The following is a 20,196-nucleotide window of genomic DNA, read 5'->3' on the forward strand; positions in this document are numbered from 1 at the left end:
CGAACATTATTATCAAGATAATTTTAAATTTTTATTTACTTATTCTTGGTGATACTCATGTTATTGCACATTTTATTGTATATAAATACCCATGAGATCCTCAGTATCCTTCTGTCACAGCTTGTTCTTTCAGCTGAAATGCTCTGCGTTTTATTCACCAAAAGACAGGTTTGAGTTCCCGTGGGGGACGAGGAGAACGGCAGCCCGCGGAGACGTTACATATCTCTCTGTTTAAATTTAGCTGCGACAAGTTGAGTTGTGAGCGAGGCTGTCGGAACAGAACGGTGTGTTTTTAGTATTTTTTGGGGCAAATGTGTTAAATCTCTTGATTAATTATCTTATTAAGAATCTCATGTGCATGTTTTGTTCTTGGTTACGGAGCACAGCAAGCGCAAACATTTGTTTTTCTATCATCGTCAGTTGCTGAATAATAAGAAAACGTCCGCGTAGGTTTCACTCTCACCTCTCCGTTGTCATCCGTAGACGCACTTCCGCGTTACCTGGAGCTTGTGAGGGGGGGGGGGGGGGGGGGGATAAAATGAATGAATGTTGATGAATGAATGTAGAACCTTGACGTACAGTACGTGGTTAGCCGTAGCTACAACTACTTACGTTAACACATTGGGCGCCGGGCATTGTGCCCATCATTATACCCAGTCTGCCAGCACTGTAACCCTATGGAGATGTTTACCTTCTTTGCAGGGCTATAACTTTTTTTATATTATAGCTATATCTGCATTACTATGGCCCATTCAACATCGATTATCTATCGTTCCGGATGTGGGAACGTTATATTTTTTCATTCATACATTGTTGTGTTAATACCGTCTAGAATATAAGTATGTTTTTAAGCTTTTCTGCTGTAATTCCAAAAATGCGAGTTATAGGCCCTGACGCATATGATAAATTATCAATTGGCGTTTCTTTCCTATACACGCTATATTAAAAAATTCAAATGTATATGATCGGTATACATTATGCTTCATCATGCGTGAAGGAAAGGGGGGGGGGGTCGTTTATAATTCCTTGATCGTCAGTAACGGCTTTATTTAGTATGGGTTGATATGTTGAGCAGATGGTTTGCAGTGAAATGAATAAACAATCGGGCTGAAAATAACGTTATATTCCTCTTACCGTTCGCCGATGAGACTGGAGGAAAAAGATCCCAATTATTTGATGTCGTTCTCCTACATCCATTTCCGGTTTGTATGGCGCAATAAACTCCAAAATCATATCGATTTTAGCTTTTCGAAAGTGATCCAAATGCACTCGAGTGTTTGTCTGGACCCACGTAACAAGATGTGACTGCCGGAGGGATTTCCTCGATGCACCGATGGCCACTTCCGGTTTTGGCGTGAGTGTAACTCGCCCGACCATCCACCAGGCGGCGGTATTGAGGTTGTTGCAATCTCAGACAGGGTGCCGCTGCAGTCCGGAGGGAGGCTGGATGAATTGTGAATGCCATGGCGAAAAAATTAAATATTGATCCCAAAAACGATTTACGCCGTTGTTGGCGTTCAACGCATGGCGGGCAATAACGACTTACGCCGTTTATGGCGCACAATGTGTTAAGGCTCTAATCAACATTCATTCACACGCTCCCTTTCCTCCCCTCCTTTCTGCCTCATGTGACACCCCCCCGCCATTCTGGTTCCCAAACGGGTCGACCCAAAAGCAAATAATAATTTTCTGAATACTATTTGACCCAGGTCTGGTGTCTTGTCTGTCCCGCGATTGCACATGAGTGTATGATGTAAAAGGGTGTTGTGCACATGAGTGTATGATGTAAAAGGGTGTCGTGCACATGAGTGTATGATGTAAAGGGTGTCGTGCACATGAGTGTATGATGTAAAGGGTGTCGTGCACATGAGTGTATGATGTAAAAGGGTGTTGTGCACATGAGTGTATGATGTAAAAGGGTGTCGTGCACATGAGTGTATGATGTAAAAGGGTGTCGTGCACATGAGTGTATGATGTAAAAGGGTGTCGTGCACATGAGTGTATGATGTAAAAGGGTGTCGTGCACATGAGTGTATGATGTAAAAGGGTGTCGTGCACATGAGTGTATGATGTAAAAGGGTGTCGTGCACATGAGTGTATGATGTAAAAGGGTGTCGTGCACATGAGTGTATGATGTAAAAGGGTGTCGTGCACATGAGTGTATGATGTAAAAGGGTGTCGTGCACATGAGTGTATGATGTAAAAGGGTGTCGTGCACATGAGTGTATGATGTAAAAGGGTGTTGTGCACATGAGTGTATGATGTAAAGGGTGTCGTGCACATGAGTGTATGATGTAAAAGGGTGTCGTGCACATGAGTGTATGATGTAAAGGGTGTTGTGCACATGAGTGTATAATGTAAAGGGTGTCTCGTCTGTCCCCTGTGTGAATGAATGAATGAATGAATGAATGAATGAATGAATGAATGAATGAAAACTTTATTAACAGATTGCAGAATGGGTACAGTGCAGTACAGCTCAATACATACAATTGTTAAGGGGATGCAGACCAGAGAAAGACTTTCGTCTTGTTTCCACCAGGGTCCCCCATTTCCAATTCATCGTAACATATATGACATACATGACATACAGATAGACAGTACTGCTACATCTATACATTTATGACATACCAGATTTGCAATTACAGTACTGTATTTGTGATACAAAAAGAGTCCAGAAAGAAAAGAGTATATACATTAGGCGTAGAAACTGTACATTGGATTGGGTAGGTGGGGGTGGGACTGTACATTGGAGGTGGTTGGGGGGGGGGGGGGGGGGGGGGGTAGGAGTGGGGGGGGGGGGGTGTTGGCGGGGGTTGTGTTCGGACATTTACAGGGGCCAGTTTCGAGTTGCAGTCTCCCTTAGGTGTTTTTTTAGAGTGTTTTTGAAAGTGGGTAGTGATTCACATTCCTTTACAGCTTTGGGTAGGGCGTTCCACATTGATGTGGCATAATTGCGAAACGTGTTTAGTCCCTTGTTTGAGCCGAATCTGGGTTTAACATGATTTGTGGAGCTCCCTCTGGTGTTGTGATCGTGGTATTCACTGACCTTTGGGAAGTATTTAGTCATGTACATGGGTACCTTGGTCGTGTAGTGTATCTTGTAGACCAGGCCCATTGCAAGTTGCTGTACTCTGTCGTCTACTCTAAGCCATCCTAGGTTGTCAAAGTGGGCAGGGGTGAGGTGGGTTCTAGGAGTAAGGTCAAGCAGTAGTCTGACCAGTTTGTTTTGAGATGTTTGTAATTTTGTTTTTAGCGCCTTTGAGGTGTTTTGGTACCATGAGGTGCAAGCATAGTCGTAGTACCCTTGAATGAGTGCTCCTGCTAGAGTCTTCAGGGTATTCTTGTTTACCAGTGAGGAGATCCGGTACAAGAAACGAGTTCGTTGGTTGACTTTTTTTATTACATTGGATGCCATTTTGTCACAGGAAAGATTTGCCTCTAGGATGGAACCCAGGTAGGTAATATCTTCTTTCCTTGTGACAATATTGTCACCCACTGTAACTGAGAAGCCGTCGGTCTTGCTGAGTTTGTTATTTGAACCGAAGAGAATGGACTCTGTTTTGCCCATGTGTAATGATAGTTTGTTATCAGCGAGCCATATGCAGATTTTGCTTAGTTCTGAGCTGAGGGTTTTTTCAACCTGTAATTTGTTCTTGTCAGAGACCAGCAGGGCTGAGTCGTCCGCAAACAGGAACAAGTTGCAGTCACAAGCTGACGACATGTCATTTGCATAAATTAGGAACAGTAGCGGACCTAGTATGCTTCCTTGTGGAACACCACAGTTTACTGTGAGGGGGGTATGATGTGCAGCATGTAAAATGGTGTCTCCTCTGTCCCCCTCAGGCGTGGACGACGGGGAGGACATCCCCAGGGAGACCCTGGTCGGCATCTACGAGAGGATCCGTAAGCGGGAGCTGAAGACCAACGAGGACCACGTCTCGCAGGTGCAGAAGGTGGAGAAGCTCATCGTGGGGAAGAAGCCAGTGAGTCACTCCTTCTGTTGCTCCTTCTTCAGGTTCCCTGCTTCCACTTTGGTTCCTAAGTATAAGAAAGTGCTATATGACTAGAATGTAGTCGTAGTATTAGAAAAATGAGTAGTAGTGGTGGTTGTAGTAGTAGTAGTAGGTGTGGTAGTGGTGGTGGTACAGTAGTACAGTGGTGGTAGTAATAGTAGTAGTATTGGTGGTAGTAGTAGGTGTGGTAGTAGTATAGTATTGGTGGTGGTAGTAATAGTAGTAGTAGTAGTAGTAGTATTTGTGGTAGTAGTAGTAATAGGTGTGGTAGTGGTGGTAGTATTGGTGGTAGTAGTATAGTATTGGTGGTGGTAGTAGTAGCAGTAGTAGTAGTACAGTAGCAGTAGTAGTAGTTGTTGTAATAGTAGTAGTAGTAGTAGTAGTAGTAATAGTAGCAGCAGTAGTAGTAGTAGTAGTAGTAGTAGTAGTAGTAGTAGTAATAGTAGTAGTTGTTGTAATAGTAGTAGTTGTTGTAATAGTAGTAGCAGTAGTCGTAGTAGTCGTAGTAGTAGTAGTGTAGTAGTAGTGGCTACAACTTAGCAGTAGTAGTATCAGTAATAGTAGTAGTACTATCAGTAGTAGCAGTAGTAGTAGTAGTAGTATCAGTAATAGTAGTAGTACTATCAGTAGTAGTAGTAGTAGTAGTAGTAGTAGTACTATCAGTAGTAGTGGTGGTAGTAGTAGTAGTTGTTGTAATAGTAGTAGTAGTAATAGTAGTAGTAGTAATAGTAGTAGTAGTAGTAGTTGTTGTAATAGTAGTAGCAGTAGTAGTAGTAGTAGTTGTTGTAGTAATAGTAGTAGTAGTAGTGGCTACAACTTAGCAGTAGTAGTATCAGTAATAGTAGTAGTACTATCAGTAGTAGTAGTAGTAGTAGCAGTAGCAGTAGTAGTAGTAGTAGTATCAGTAATAGTAGTAGTACTATCAGTAGTAGTAGTAGTAGTAGCAGTAGCAGTAGTAGTAGTAGTAGTATCAGTAATAGTAGTAGTACTATCAGTAGTAGTAGTAGTAGTAGTAGTAGTAGTAGTAGTAGTAGTAGTAGTACTAGTAGCAGGGCTGTACAGTGCGATGATATGATCGCAAATTGCCCCCTAATTTGGTCCGTGCGAGTTTAAAATAATATCTGGGGGCAAGCTTGCGAGTGGTGATTTCAACCCTTCATTTGCATTTCACTCCTAAATTAATCCATACAAATTGTAGTAAAACATTAGCCTACAACCAGGGCTGTACAGTGCAATATAATGTTGCGGTTGTAATTTCATTAGACAGACCAGCGCGGACCTTTAATAACATGCAATTTAATTGACACGAGCAATGAGCTAACGGTAGCTGCTAACGGTACCAAGGTATCCATTAGGATTATGCTAAGAACTAGCGATCTCTGCTAACCCTGGAAAACGGTCAAAGCGGACTCCACAAGACTAGTTCCATTCGTGAGGAAAGGGGGTGGGTTATATTGACAACGCTTGACAACAGAAGTTTAAACATAACTTCATGTTTATTGGTTATTCATTTCTGTATATCATTCAATTTCGATCTCCGTGTGTCTCCATCTCCATCTCTTCCTGTTTACATTCGAGTGTGACGTCATCACCTACGGCAGCTTAGACGATCAAAACGCGAACCTAGAACAAAACCCGAAGGGGGGGGCTGGCTCTCTTGTTCGTTCTAGCCCCCCCCCCCCCCTCTCTCTCTCTCTCTCTCTCTCTCTCGCTCTCTCTCTACATTCAATGATTTAAAGTAGCCAAATGTTACACACAGTATAAATACTAACTGGATAGTTGATGATATAAACATTTAATTTCATTATCTGAAATATTCTAAAATCATTAATTCTGTGTGATTATTATTTTCTCACAGTAGTGTGTGTGTATATATATATATATATATATATATATATATGTGTGTGTGTGTTTGGCTAAAGTGGATAGAAAACACAGTACTGTGTAAAAGGCACCCAAGAGTTTTTATATAAATTGTCTTAGATGTAAATAATTTTTTTTATTAGTGTGTCAGTACATTAATGTAGTGTTAGTACATTTTCATTAAATTATTTTTTAAAGCATCTTCATGGTTTAATAATGCAAACATATGTTGCAGGGACTTATTATAATCATCATATTGGCGTGACTGTATGCATCAAAGGGTTAAATCAAGCATTTTTAAGTGCTTTAGAGGAAATGTCAAAATATCGCGATATCATTTAGAGGCCATATCGCCCAGCCCTACTATAATGGTAAAATAGTTATTTAAAAATGTGCCCCTAAAAAATATTCTTTGCCCCTAAATTTCTCATTTAGGGGCAAGTGTGCCCCTAGTGAAAAAGCTTAGCGTACAGCCCTGACTAGTAGTAGTAGTAGTAGTAGTAGTAGTAGTAGTAGTAGTAGTAGTAGTAGTAGTAGTAGTAGTAGTAGTAGCAGTAGTGTAGTAGTAGTGAGTGGCTACATTAGCAGCAGTAGTAGTGTAGTAGTAGTGGCAGTAGTAGTAGTAGTAGTAGTAGTAGTAGTAGTAGTAGTAGTAGTAGTAGTAGCAGTAGCAGTAGCAGTGTAGTAGTGTAGTGTAGTGTAGTGTAGTGCAGTGGTTCCCAAAGTCGGGGTCGCGACCCAAAGGTGGGCCGCGAGCAGCCACGGGAGGGCCGCGAGATGACAAAAAAAAAGAAATCCAATTTTTGATTTTTTTTTTTTTTTGTCAGGCCACTGAACTTAGAAGCAGGCCAGGACAGTGTTTCTATGTGTATTCTAAAATTCTATTCTATTGTATTCTAAAATGTGACTATATGGTTTTATATTAACTTAATAAATAAACAAAAACGAAAAATCTACTTATTTCAACGAACATTTCAAACTAAATAACAGATTATGCACATAAAACGCTGAAAACAACCGAAGCAACAATAGTATTTTAATGAGGCTATTATTATTATCATTATTATTTTGCAACAAGTTAGCCCTCTCATAAATAGCACATATAAATGAATAACTAACTTGAACTAACTTAATAGGATTGAAGTGATATTTGGCTTAAAAAATCGGTCGCATGGCAAAAAAAATAAAAATAAAAACCTGACGATGTGCATTGGGCCGCGGCTCTCTGACGCCTTATTTTCTGGGTCCCGGCCTGAAAAGTTTGGGAACCCCTGGTGTAGTGTAGTGTAGCAGTAGTAGTGTAGTGTAGTGTAGTGTAGCAGTAGTAGTGTAGTGTAGTGGCTACAGTAGTAGTAGTAGTAGTAGTAGTAGTAGTAGTAGTAGTGTAGTAGTAGTGTAGTAGTAGTAGTAGTAGTAGTAGCAGTAGCAGTGTAGTGTAGTGTAGCAGTAGTAGTGTAGTGTAGTGTAGCAGTAGTAGTGTAGTGTAGTGGCTACAGTAGTAGTAGTAGTAGTAGTAGTAGTAGTAGTAGTAGTAGTAGTAGTAGTAGTAGTAGTAGTAGTAGTAGTAGCAGCAGTAGTAGTAGTAGTAGTAGTAGTAGTAGTAGTAGTAGTAGTAGTAGTAGTAGTAGTAGTAGTAGTAGCAGCAGTAGTAGTGTAGTGTAGTGTAGCAGTAGTAGTGTAGTGTAGTGGCTACAGTAGTAGTAGTAGTAGTAGTAGTAGTAGTAGTAGTAGTAGTAGTAGTAGTAGTAGTAGTAGTAGCAGTGTAGTGTAGTGTAGCAGTAGTAGTGTAGTGTAGTGTAGCAGTAGTAGTGTAGTGTAGTGGCTACAGTAGTAGTAGTAGTAGTAGTAGTAGTAGTAGTAGTAGTAGTAGTAGTAGTAGTAGTAGTAGTAGCAGCAGTAGTAGTGTAGTAGTAGTGGCTACAGTAGTAGTAGTATAGTAGTAGTGGCTGCAGTAATGTTCAGAATCTACTCTTACTGTAAGTTTATCAAAACATCAGTAAAATGTTCTTCTCGCAGCGAGGCAGGTACTGTAACACATTTAGAGTTATATATAAAATATGTTGTTTTTAATCGAGATTCACGCGGCTGTCTGTTGAGAATCACCTTCTGGTGTTTGCACTGAATATCACATGTAATGCCACGAGTAGAGTAGAGATTGTATAAAATAGCAATGTACAGAAAGACCCAGTGCCCCATCCGTAGCTAACAGTGTGTTGCACTACCACAGGACCTAGCATGTCCTTCATGCTCTGTAAATAACCATGTACAAATACCGATATGTTACTTGTTTATTGCACAATATTGTTTTATTGGATTCTATTATATGTTGTTACTACTGTATTGCACATCGTTGCGGGCAAGACCACCCGCATTTCATTGTATACTTGTATGCCGTGACAAATAAAACTCTTGACTTGACGAGAGAGAGATAGGGGGGGGGGGGCACTGAGGGAGCCGGGGTCCGGCTGCAAGCGCCTTGGGTGTGAAAGGCGCTATTATAAATTCAAGCCATTATTATTTATTATTATTATTCACGCTGGTGCCTTTAATGCTCCCGGAGGCCTCGAGAGTTGTCATCCAGTCTCTGCAGTCTGATCTGATGAAGAATGAGAGCTCCCTGCCCACGGCCAAACTACCATCCCATAATAATCCCATGCACCTCGATTACAGAGAGAGAGAGAGAGAGAGAAAGAGAACCAGGCTTTTTACAAAACCTCCTCTCACTAAACGCTATGGAACTGCCTGCGTTTAACTGAGCGCCGGCGACTGATCTGCGTCTCTCCTCGTTCGGCTGTTTGCTTTAGCTTTATTTCAGTGCAGTCGTCGGAGGAGTTATGTGTGTGTTGGCGTCGCACCAGATGAGCTAACACTTGGCCCCGCGCCCACGCGCCTCTGTGCCAGAGAGAGGGATAATAACATTTTCTATGCAACAGTGTTTCCTTCGGGGGGCTGCGCCGTCGCCCGCGTGATTAACCCGCGGGACTCCGTTTCACCCTCCGCCACCAGTGGGATCAATGAAGTCATTTGTGTGTCGCTCTCTCCCACCAATAATAGATAAATGAGCCCTCATCACCATTTAGTCGCAGCATTAAAAAGCCCAGGAGGTAAAACACCTGATCATAAAAACCACATCGGACCGCCTCTCGATAATAAACGAGGCTGTTACAGCGGGATGTGTTTCCGGTGTGTGACGTTAAGAGAACTCCTCCTCCTTGGCCGTTCCTCAGTATGTCTGGCTCCGTGGCACCCTGCTGTGCCGTCGGTCGTCAAGGGCACGTCCTCTGAACGCCCCCCCATTGCTCCGCGGAAGATGATACATTTGCCATGTAGGCTAAAATATGAGTCTGCATTGTACGCCATTGTGATGATCTTCTCTGTCCTCTTCATCTCATGATCTTCGCGGTCCTCTTCATCTTCAGATTGGAGCGCTCCACCATGGCCTGGGTTGTGTAAGTATAGCTTAAATATTCATTTAATTCTCTGTCGTCTGATCTCGTCTCTGATTTGTCATGTGTTGAATTTGTGGTGTACTGTATGTGTGCGGGTACAATTGTACAGATATAGTACGTCTACTATTAACATCAATGTCATTTAGGCTCCCTGTACCTCACTGAATGCATATCGTGTAGGTAGGGCTGGATGAATATTTATTTTTGGATGGAAATTCGTTTTTTTAACCAGTGTAAATCACAATATGGCATGACATAGAATCTTTGTAGAATTTTTTACATTTTCATGGTGCTATTTCATAAAAAATTCCATCCTCAAATACTTTATAATACCTGCAAGGTACAATGTTTTGATTAAATTATTATACATTTTCGTAGGTATTTACATATATATTGTTGATGACAGTTTTTTTTTTTTTTTAAACGCATAACTATGCGTGGATCCACGATGATCTGTTCTTTGGAATGCGGTGTACCGTCTAACCCGACAGGAAGGTACTTGGTTTTTCACGTGACCTGAGCGAGCAGAGACGGACTCTAGCTCTCCTGAACAGCCACACCTTCTGCAGAGATGACCGGCGTGTGGTTGCTGTGCCTTTCCTGTAGACAGAGTCAACAGATATACATTCCTAGGTGGCAGTGAGGTGGCAGTGTTTACTGACTGTGCGGAGCAGCAGCGGGCACCCCACTGCCAGGCCTCCAGACGGGCACCCCACTGCCAGGCCTCCAGACCACACAACCACCTCTCGCACACTCTGGGACAGAGGGCAGCTGTTTGAATGGAGATTATTGGTCATGAAATCTGCAGGAGAGCACTGTGGGCAGAATAGTCCCTACGCATAGTGTAGTGTATCGCACTAGAACAGTGTTATTGCTGAATGGTGTATATTGCAGAATACTAAAATATCACATTTACATTTTTTACATTTAGTCATTTAGCTGAACACTTTTATCCAAAGCGACTTACAAGTTCTGTACGACAAGTCAGCAGGAAGGGTGCGACTCTTTCAGCCGAGTAACGATGTTCATCAAAGTGTTAAACTTGAGTGCTGCAGTGTTGAGTGCCTAGTAGTAGAGACATAGTATATTAGGAAGAGTACATGATGGTAGAGGACAGTAAGAAGGTTAGTGTTTTTCTTTTTAATTTCAGATATTTATTGAAGAAGTTTAGTCGACGGCGAAAGATTGCGAAGGTTCATGAATAATATGTGCATGCTGCTACATGTATGTCTGTTATGTTTCCGTATGAAAATGTGACTCTTGAGATCTAAATCTCTAGTACTGAATACCACTATTCTCAAATACTTTTAAAATGTCTCAACCATAATCGTTATGAACAGTGTGGGAACATGGAAGCAAACTAATAATTAGCCCACATAGTGACATCCATAATTGAAAACATCTCTCCAAACACATGAAGATGGGAGACAGCAGGGAGTATTAAATCTGTCTGTTTTAACGGAGGAAACAAACTAATAATTAACCGACATCATACGGACATCTCAAATTGAAAACATCTCTCCAAACACAACCATGAAAATGTAATACACATCAGGGAGTATTAAAGCTGCAATAAAGTCTTTCTTTCAGCAGATCTCTTAATTACATCAATATTGTGCTGTTGTCGAAAAAGCACAAAAGTTGTTTGTAGGTGAATTATTATATATGTTTATATTAAGGCTGTCAAAGTTAACGCGGTATTAACGAGTTATCGACCGATTCTATTAACGCCAATATTTTTTTAACTCACGATTAACTTTTAAGAATTTTTTTAAATTTTTTTGTTTACTTTTTTTAAACTATTTTTTTTTTTCACTTTTTTACTAGACTTCACTCAGGTGTATTATTGATGCTCTCATTGATACTATGTTTGTTTCTGAAGTGTGTGTGTGTGTGTGTGTGTGTGTGTGTGTGTGTGTGTGTGTGTGTGTGTGTGTGTGTGTGTGTGTGTGTGTGTGTGTGTGTGTGTGTGTGTGTGTGTGTGTGTGTGTGTGTGTGTGTGTGTGTGTGTGTGTGTGTGTGTGTGTGTGTGCGTGTGTGTGTGTGTGCGTGTGTGTGTGTGTGTGTGTGAGATATAGAGAGAGAGAGGGGGGTGAGAGAGATGAGGAAGGGGCAAGAGAGAAAGAGAGCTGGAGAGTGTGTGTGAGAGAGAGAGGGGGGGTGTGTGATTACTCAGCCCTTGTGTGGGTGAATGTAACAAGTTCCTAACATTTTCTTTCCCCTATTATTTCATGCACACTTTATTCATTGTTTTAAATTATTATTTTCTTTTAAGTTATTTTGTGCATCACTCTGTTTTGAATTTGATGCAAATTTGCAATGCATGAGGGTCATCCTTTTGTGTTAAATGGCTGCATAAAGCAAGCATTTGTTGACTCATACTTGAAAAAGATCTGTTTAAGGTAGATACTTATTTTTTTTTAAATGCGATTAATTTGCGATTAATGGCGAGTTAACTATGGACAATCATGCGATTAATCGCGATTAAATATTTTAATCGATTGACAGCACTAGTTTATATACAAAATAAGAGGCTTTCGTTTTGAGAGAAAGGGAGAACAATGTTTGTTTACGATGGCTCCATGCTGCCCTCTAGAGGTCGGAAAATTATTATTGCAGCTTTAAATTAGTCTTTTTCTGGCTACAGCTTTTTAAACATCCTAGTAAGAGGGGTCATTTCTCTCTCCCTGTTTCCGTGTGGACTCGGGCCATAATGACCTCTAAGTCTCTGCATGTGTGTTGTGTTTCAACCTGTAGGTGTTGTCGCTGCCCCATCGCAGGCTGGTGTGTTACTGTCGGCTGTTTGAAGTGCCGGATCCCAACAAGCTCCAGAAGCTAGGCCTGCATCAGCGGGAGATCTTCCTGTTCAATGACCTCCTAGTGGTGCGGACCTCTCCTCTCCTCTCCTCTCCTCTCCTCTCCTCTCCTCTCCTCTCCTCTCCTCTCCTCTCCTCTCCTCTCCTCTCCTCTCCTCTCCTCTCCTCTGCTCTCCTCTCCTCCTCCTCTCCTCTCCTCTCCTCCTCCTCTCCTCTCCATTTCTCTGGATTCCTCTTCACTTCTCTCCACTCTTCTCTCCCCTCCTCTCCTCTCCTCCTCCTCTCCTCTCCTCTCCCCTTCTCCCCTCCTCTCCCCTCTCCTCTCCTCTCCATTTATCTGGATTCCTCTTCACTTCTCTCCACTCTTCTCTCCCCTCCTTTCCTCTCCCCTCTTCTCCTCTCCTCTCATCTCCCTCTCCTCTCCTCCTCCTCTCCTCTCCATTTCTATGGATTCCTCTTCACTTCTGTCCACTCTTCTCTCCCCTCCTTTCCTCTCCCCTCTTCTCCTCTCCTCATCTCTCCTTCTCTCCTCTCCTCTCCTCCCCTCTCCTCTCCTCTCATCTCCTCTCATCTCTCTCCTCTTCTCTGGATTCCTCTTCACTTCTCTCCACTCTTCTCTCCCCTCCTTTCCTCTCCCCTCTTCTCCTTTCCTCTCATCTCCCCTTCTCCCCTCTCTCCTCTCCTCTCCTCTCCTCTCCTCTCCTCTCCTCTCCTCCTCTCCCCTCCCCTCCCCTCCTCTCCTCTCCATTTATCTGGATTCCTCTTCACTTCTCTCCACTCTTCTCTCCCCTCCTTTCCTCTCCCCTCCTCTCATCTCCCCTTCTCCCCTCTCCTCTCCTCTCCTCCTCTCCTCTCCTCTTCTCCTCTCCTCTCCTCTCCTCTCCTCTCCTCTCCTCTCCTCTCCTCTCCTCTCCTCTCCTCTCCTCTCCTCTCCCCTTCTCCGTGTGACAACAACACTAATCAGTGTCTGTAGATAAAAGTACAGAAACCCATCAAAGAAGAAAACGACAAGGGACTGTAGCACAAAAGCGTACTCTGCGATCCACAGCATGCACGTTATTTCCTCTCGTGCTCGTCCAAGCCTTCTGCTAACACCGCCGTGTCCTCTGTCCTGATCACAGGTAACTAAGATCTTCCAGAAGAAGAAGAACTCTGTGACGTACAGCTTCAGGCAGTCCTTCTCTCTGTACGGGATGCAGGTGATGCTGTTTGAGAATCAGTGTAAGTCTCCATTTCACACCTCCTCTGTATGCTAAGCCCAGGGTGTTTACACTCAACCCCACAGGGGTTTAATAATGGAGCACAATAATACATCTAACCCAGTGGCGCACAATAACACATCTAAGCCCAAACGGGAGGTCGAACTGATGGACTGGGACATTGTTTACATTACCCCGAGAAGTTCAGAGACACTTCCCCAAAGGCGCTTTAACGTCATTTTTGATCGATGTCCCCCTTGTAAAGGTCTCTCTCTCTTCTCTCTCTCTCTCTCTGTTTACCGGTGGCCTAGATTACCCAAATGGAATCAGGCTTACATCAGCTATACCAGGTGCAGACATCAAAGTCCTCATCAACTTTAACGCACCCAACCCCCAGGACCGCAAGAAGTTCACAGACGACCTGCGCGAGTCCATAGCTGAGGTCCAGGAAATGGAGAAATACAGGATAGAGTGTGAGCAGACCTTTTCTTCTTTGTATAATAAATGTACAGGGATTATATATTGGTAAAAAAAAAGACAGAACAACTCTAGTTTCACAGTACAGTACTAAACACTGACACACACATAGTACAACAATAGTAGGACCTCACAGGACACGCAATCCTTTGCCCCCCTCTGTGGCCATTTTGTGTCTCTCCTACATTCAGTTTGATTGCATTTTGGACACAAAATGGAGCATGTGAAAACAACCCATAGACAGTAGTCTCTACACTAAACTCATCATTCTACATAAACAAATCAATACTGTACAACACCAGGGCTCCTGACCTCATGCTGAGGCTAGTCCCTGCAATGGCTTCCCATCACCTTTAGGACATATTCTTGTTTTTATGGTCTTTACATGGCCTTGCCGGAGAATACCTGCCTCATATGTTTTTCTGTTAAATCCCAAGTAGAGCCCTTCACTCCTCTGGCTTAGACTCTAGACAGAAAAGATGGGATTTCCGACAGCAGCCCTGCCCCAAAGCTCTGGAACAGTCTACCTGTCTGTTGATTGATTGATTGATTCATTCATTCATTCAAACCATTATTTATACTCAAAAGGCAACTGAGGTTTCCCTCATTTACATCAACGTCAGGTTATACTTTACATACACAGTTAAGCGATCATGAATAAAGCATATAAAGTCGCATATCATATAAAATCACAACAGTTAGACAACAAGATGAGTGTAGAGACACAAGCGATAACAAATCAATGAAAATGCGTACAACTTGATTGACAAAGGCGATCAAGGTCTTAAACTCTGCAGCAGATGAGAGGGAGAATCTTGATCATGCAGACATCATTTTTAGCCTTTCCTTCGTATAAGAATTGAGGAAAAGAAAGACTTCGCTCCCCCCCCCCCCACATTTATGGTATCTTTTTATTAGCATATTCTTTATATCTACTAGATTTGACATGGGGTCATCTGTATTTTTTAGGAAATCCCTGAACATGATATTGCATTGGTTTGTGATAGATTATTAGTTACTGGGTATTTCAAAGTACCTCATATTTGGTGCCATTTTGAAGCTAACAACTAGGGCTTTCCAATGATATAAAATAAGTGTGTGATTATCATCATAGTTTTTATTATTATGGTTCATATGTAGTTGCACTTGAACTTGTTGAAATTAAACTTGGAAGATAAAAAAGTAATTAAATTAAACTTTCCTTGCTTATATCAGATTTTTGTCTAATGAATGGAATGTAGACAATCTTGTTGGCAATATAGAACAGCTGACAGATTAGAAATAGCATCTATTGTTAAAAAGTTATTAATTAATTAATGAAACTAGATTAGATACAAAAATTATAAAAAATATCTTTTTTACATATTGTGATGGTAATTATAAAACTTTCATGTGTGTGTTAAAAAAATTCTTCAAACTTACCCCATTCTCTTCATAGAGCCTAGTCTTCCTCCATACTCTCTGCCATTCTAGAAGCATCTTTCCTGGGTAGAAAAGTAGCATGGGTCTTCCTGGCTCTTCCTGGCTCTCAGCTCATGTTGTTAGCCAACGCTAGCATTGGAGCTAGCGTCCAGCAGCTAGGGCTTGTCGTCAATTCTAGGTTGATAAAATGAAATATGTTACATATACGAATATGACCCACTAATGAATACACTAAATACAGCAATGTGGCTATTTGAAAACACTGCATTTGCGAAATAAATACGTCAACTGTGTTCACGTTAGCCATGCGTTAGCTCAGCAGCTAACGCACCGGAGCCTGGGTGAAGTTAGTACACACTTTTCAAAACAAGCTTTTTGATTGGAAAATATGACCAGAATCGCTGGAAAAACATCTCACAAACACTATAGACGGTCATAAACATTAACGAATGCTAACAAATGAGTATAAATAGTACTTACACGGTCGTTTCGAAATGCACAAACACACGCCAATTCCCCGGAGAAATGTATTCTTCGACTGAACGCTCTGGGCAAATCTACCAAAAAACTCGAGCTGCCGTCGACGGAGGCTTTTATAGACTTCCGGTCAGAGCTGCGGACTGATACTTGCTGTGCGTGTGGGGGCCGGTCTTCCTAATATGGTCACAAAAAATGGTGTCCCTCCGCCAAATAATGGCCGCACAGTGTGGATAGAAATAAACAGCGCCTATCTGTACGGCGCCGTGAGGGACCACCTCGCAGAGTGTAATAATAATAATAATAATAAATTGAATTTGTATTGCACTTTTTGTTCACTGGGATCCCACAGTGCTACAGGGTTAAAATATAGTTAAAAAATAAAAATAACTATTAGTAAAAAAAATATATACAGAATAAAAATAAGATAAAAATAGAACATAGTTAAAAACATAGTATAAACAGAAAATTAAAGACAACAGCACAAAAAAAAAGAATATCACAAGAAAAAAATAAAGAAAAAAAAGTTTGATTGACTGACTGACTGACTGACTGACTGACTGACTGATTGATCTGTGGCGTCCACAGCGGAGCTGGAGAAACAGAAGGGCGTGGTCAGACCCAGCATGTCGCAGAGCTCCGGGCTGAAGAAGGAGGCGGGCGGCGGGGGGAACATGACGCGGGCCAGCCTGGACGACACCTTCACCATGGGGGAGGGGCTGAAGCGGAGCGCCCTCAGCAGCTCCCTGCGAGACCTCTCCGACGCAGGTACAGGTCAAAGGTCATGGTCCTCCTCTCGTGCCACGTCGGAAGCGGAAGGAGAATCACATTAGAAATGCACAGGAATATGCCTTGTTGTTGTTGTTGTTGTTGTTGTTGTTGTTGTTGTTGTTGTTGTTATTATATAGGTGTGAACAACACTGCGAGTCATGTGACTAAACGGATCACCCACCCGATATATAACGTACAGTAATGTGAGTACTGTACTAAACGGATCACCCACCCGATATATAACGTACAGTAATGTGAGTACTGTACTAAACGGATCACCCGATATATAACATACAGTAATGTGAGTACTGTACTAAACGGATCACCCGATATATAACGTACAGTAATGTGAGTACTGTACTAAACGGATCACCCGATATATAACGTACAGTAATGTGAGTACTGTACTAAACGGATCACCCGATATATAACGTACAGTAATGTGAGTACTGTACTAAACGGATCACCCGATATATAACGTACAGTAATGTGAGTACTGTACTAAACGGATCACCCGATATATAACGTACAGTAATGTGAGTACTGTACTAAACGGATCACCCGATATATAACGTACAGTAATGTGAGTCATGTGAGTCTCTTGAGTGACGATGCTGTCAAGAGGACCGTTCCCACAGCCGCACATTAAGCCGCACTCCCCAGTAGATCCAGCAGATCCCGCACATTAAGAGCTCTCCCCAGTAGATCCAGCAGATCCCGCACATTAAGAGCTCTCCCCAGTAGATCCAGCAGATCCCATTGCTCAATGTGTGGATTTCTCCATCTGGACAATGTTGTTGGTCTCAGTTGTTTTTACTTCTGTATCGTCGGCGTATAGCACGCTTTACTTCTGTATCGTCGGCGTATAGCACGCTTTACTTCTGTATCGTCGGCGTATAGCACGCTTTACTTCTGTATCGTCAGCGTATAGCACGCTTTACTTCTGTATCGTCGGCGTATAGCACGCTTTACTTCTGTATCGTCAGCGTATAGCACGCTTTACTTCTGTATCGTCAGCGTATAGCACGCTTTACTTCTGTATCGTCGGCGTATAGCACGCTTTACTTCTGTATCGTCGGCGTATAGCACGCTTTACTTCTGTATCGTCAGCGTATAGCACGCTTTACTTCTGTATCGTCGGCGTATAGCACGCTTTACTTCTGTATCGTCAGCGTATAGCACGCTTTACTTCTGTATCGTCGGCATATAGCACGCTTTACTTCTGTATCGTCGACGTATAGCACGCTTTACTTCTGTATCGTCGGCGTATAGCACGCTTTACTTCTGTATCGTCGGCGTATAGCACGCTTTACTTCTGTATCGTCGGCGTATAGCACGCTTTACTTCTGTATCGTCAGCGTATAGCACGCTTTACTTCTGTATCGTCAGCGTATAGCACGCTTTACTTCTGTATCGTCAGCGTATAGCACGCTTTACTTCTGTATCGTCGGCGTATAGCACGCTTTACTTCTGTATCGTCAGCGTATAGCACGCTTTACTTCTGTATCGTCAGCGTATAGCACGCTTTACTTCTGTATCGTCAGTGTATAGCACGCTTTACTTCTGTATCGTCGGCGTATAGCACGCTTTACTTCTGTATCGTCAGTGTATAGCACGCTTTACTTCTGTATCGTCGGCGTATAGCACGCTTTACTTCTGTATCGTCGGCGTATAGCACGCTTTACTTCTGTATCGTCAGCGTATAGCACGCTTTACTTCTGTATCGTCGGCGTATAGCACGCTTTACTTCTGTATCGTCAGCGTATAGCACGCTTTACTTCTGTATCGTCAGCGGCTAGTTTCACAAGACAAGAGATTCAGTGTCAGATGTGTTTTCTGTAGGTGTCTCTCTTCACTGATGAATGTTCAGGTCTCTCACCTCCTGGTTCTGTGGATCAGGTTGTTTTATGGACATCACTTTTTGTTGTTCTCCTCATGTTCGTTTTCACTCCTAAAAACCTGTATTGTTTCTGAAAACATTCCACGACGAGCCTCGCTTTTTATATGTTTAACCGATCACTCATCACCCCACAAGTCATTTTCTCTCATGTATGTCGATGTCAATAAACTGAACCCCTTCTGGCGCTGATCTCTACTCGTTCCAACCTGGCAACGATCGAACCGAGATCTAGTTCCTGTCCCAATGTCAAACAAAATCATCTCCAGCGCCATGAAAACACGGCTCCTTTTGATCTCTGAAGCAAAACAATCTTTTTGAATCCATTTCATCCCCCCCCCCCCCCGCCCGCCCTCCCCGATAACAGCTGTGTGCGAAGTTATCAGTTGATTGACTCGATAACGTAATGAAATCCAGCGGCCCCGTCTCCTCTCAGCCAACATGTGATATGCTTTTGTTTCCCGACGGCTGTATATGTATTTAGTACGCGAGTGGGATATTATTAATAACATGGAGTCCAGTCAGTGCTGAAGTAGCTAGACCTCACGGGACGCTTCCACCCACCTGTCCCAAGGGTTTCCTTTTGTCCAGGACTTTATTTACACACAGGGTAAATGTGGCATGTTAGTGGGGCATTCTCTGTGAGCGGTGTGTCTTTATGTGTTATGTTATTTTTTCCTTTCTCGTCATTATTCCATTCCATGCGTGTACTTACTGTTGTTTCCATGTCTACACGTCAGGTTATTTTTTTCCCCCGGTCCATGTGTGATTATTGGTCTTGTGTCCCATTGGCTGAGTGTGCCTAACAATGTAGAGAAAGAAAGTGCTCCCTTTGCCCCTCAGCCCAGTATTTGCCTGTACGTCCCATGTGCCACAGCCCAGCGTATTGCTTTCGATGTTCCTCCTCCCCCGTGACCCGGCCTCCCTCGAGTGCATCTCCCCTTAATCACAATCTACGTCTTGTGTGACAACAGTAAAAGCTAAAAACAGTTGTCACGTTTTTTATCAGGACAATCTCTTGGGGAAATACTCATTTCCAGATTTAAGATACATGAAATTCTTTTTGAGTTTTTTTCAGTAGTCCCATAATATTCAGGTCAAATTGCACCTTTTTCCGACATTTCCTTGGTCTGGATATAAGTGAAGACGCTAGATTTATGTCCCGTTTTCTTTTTATTTGAGCCTTTATTGAGTCTGGCAGAATATGCATAATGATGACACGTAAGGAACTTGTTTAATGTCAGCTGTACATTAAAGTAGAAGCATGAGTTAAACTGAAAGAATAAAGAGACTATATTCTAAAGATAGCCACAATAAAGAGACTACACTGTAAAGATAGCCACAACACCCCCCACCCACCTCCAACTCTCCCAGAACTCCCGGTTCCCTAACCCCCCCCCCCCCACTCTCTGCCCACATTTTGAACTGTACTCACACAGTCACACCGCCCCCTATGGGACTGGAGGGCTACTGTAGTGGATCCAGGAGTGGTTGTCCATCTCTAATCTGTGGTATTGCATGTCTCGGGCAGGCAAGCGGGGGCGTCGTGGCAGTTCAGGATCACTAGACAGCAATATGGAAGTAAGTTGGAAGCGGCTGGTATCCAAGCTACTATATGTGATGATGTGCACACGTGTCAAAAAAACACACCATTTATTATTGATTTTGTTTTGGTCTTGCACCCCTTTTTGCTTCATTAGACTCCGTTCATTCGTTTTTTCTTTTTGGATCATTTATTATTATTATTATTATTTCTTTATTCCTGGGATTGCCTTTATATAACCTGCCTGCCTAGGTTAGTGTGCATGCATG

The 20,196-nt window shown here is 42.5% G+C and overlaps 1 protein-coding gene across 1 annotated transcript in view; it reads left to right on the top strand.

The window, feature by feature from the left end:
• LOC311244539 (IQ motif and SEC7 domain-containing protein 1-like) overlaps nt 1–20,196 on the top strand; it is a 58,236-nt gene that overhangs the window by 35,321 nt on the left and 2,719 nt on the right. The window contains 7 exon segments of the mRNA XM_084334104.1: nt 3,844–3,983; nt 9,296–9,325; nt 12,083–12,208; nt 13,263–13,362; nt 13,652–13,813; nt 16,305–16,484; nt 19,916–19,965. Of these exon segments, the coding sequence (XP_084190230.1) occupies nt 3,844–3,983; nt 9,296–9,325; nt 12,083–12,208; nt 13,263–13,362; nt 13,652–13,813; nt 16,305–16,484; nt 19,916–19,965 (788 nt within the window).

This window comes from Notolepis coatsorum (assembly GCF_963971535.1).
Source record: "Notolepis coatsorum genome assembly, chromosome: 17".
Taxonomy (NCBI): Eukaryota; Metazoa; Chordata; class Actinopteri; order Aulopiformes; family Paralepididae; genus Notolepis; species Notolepis coatsorum.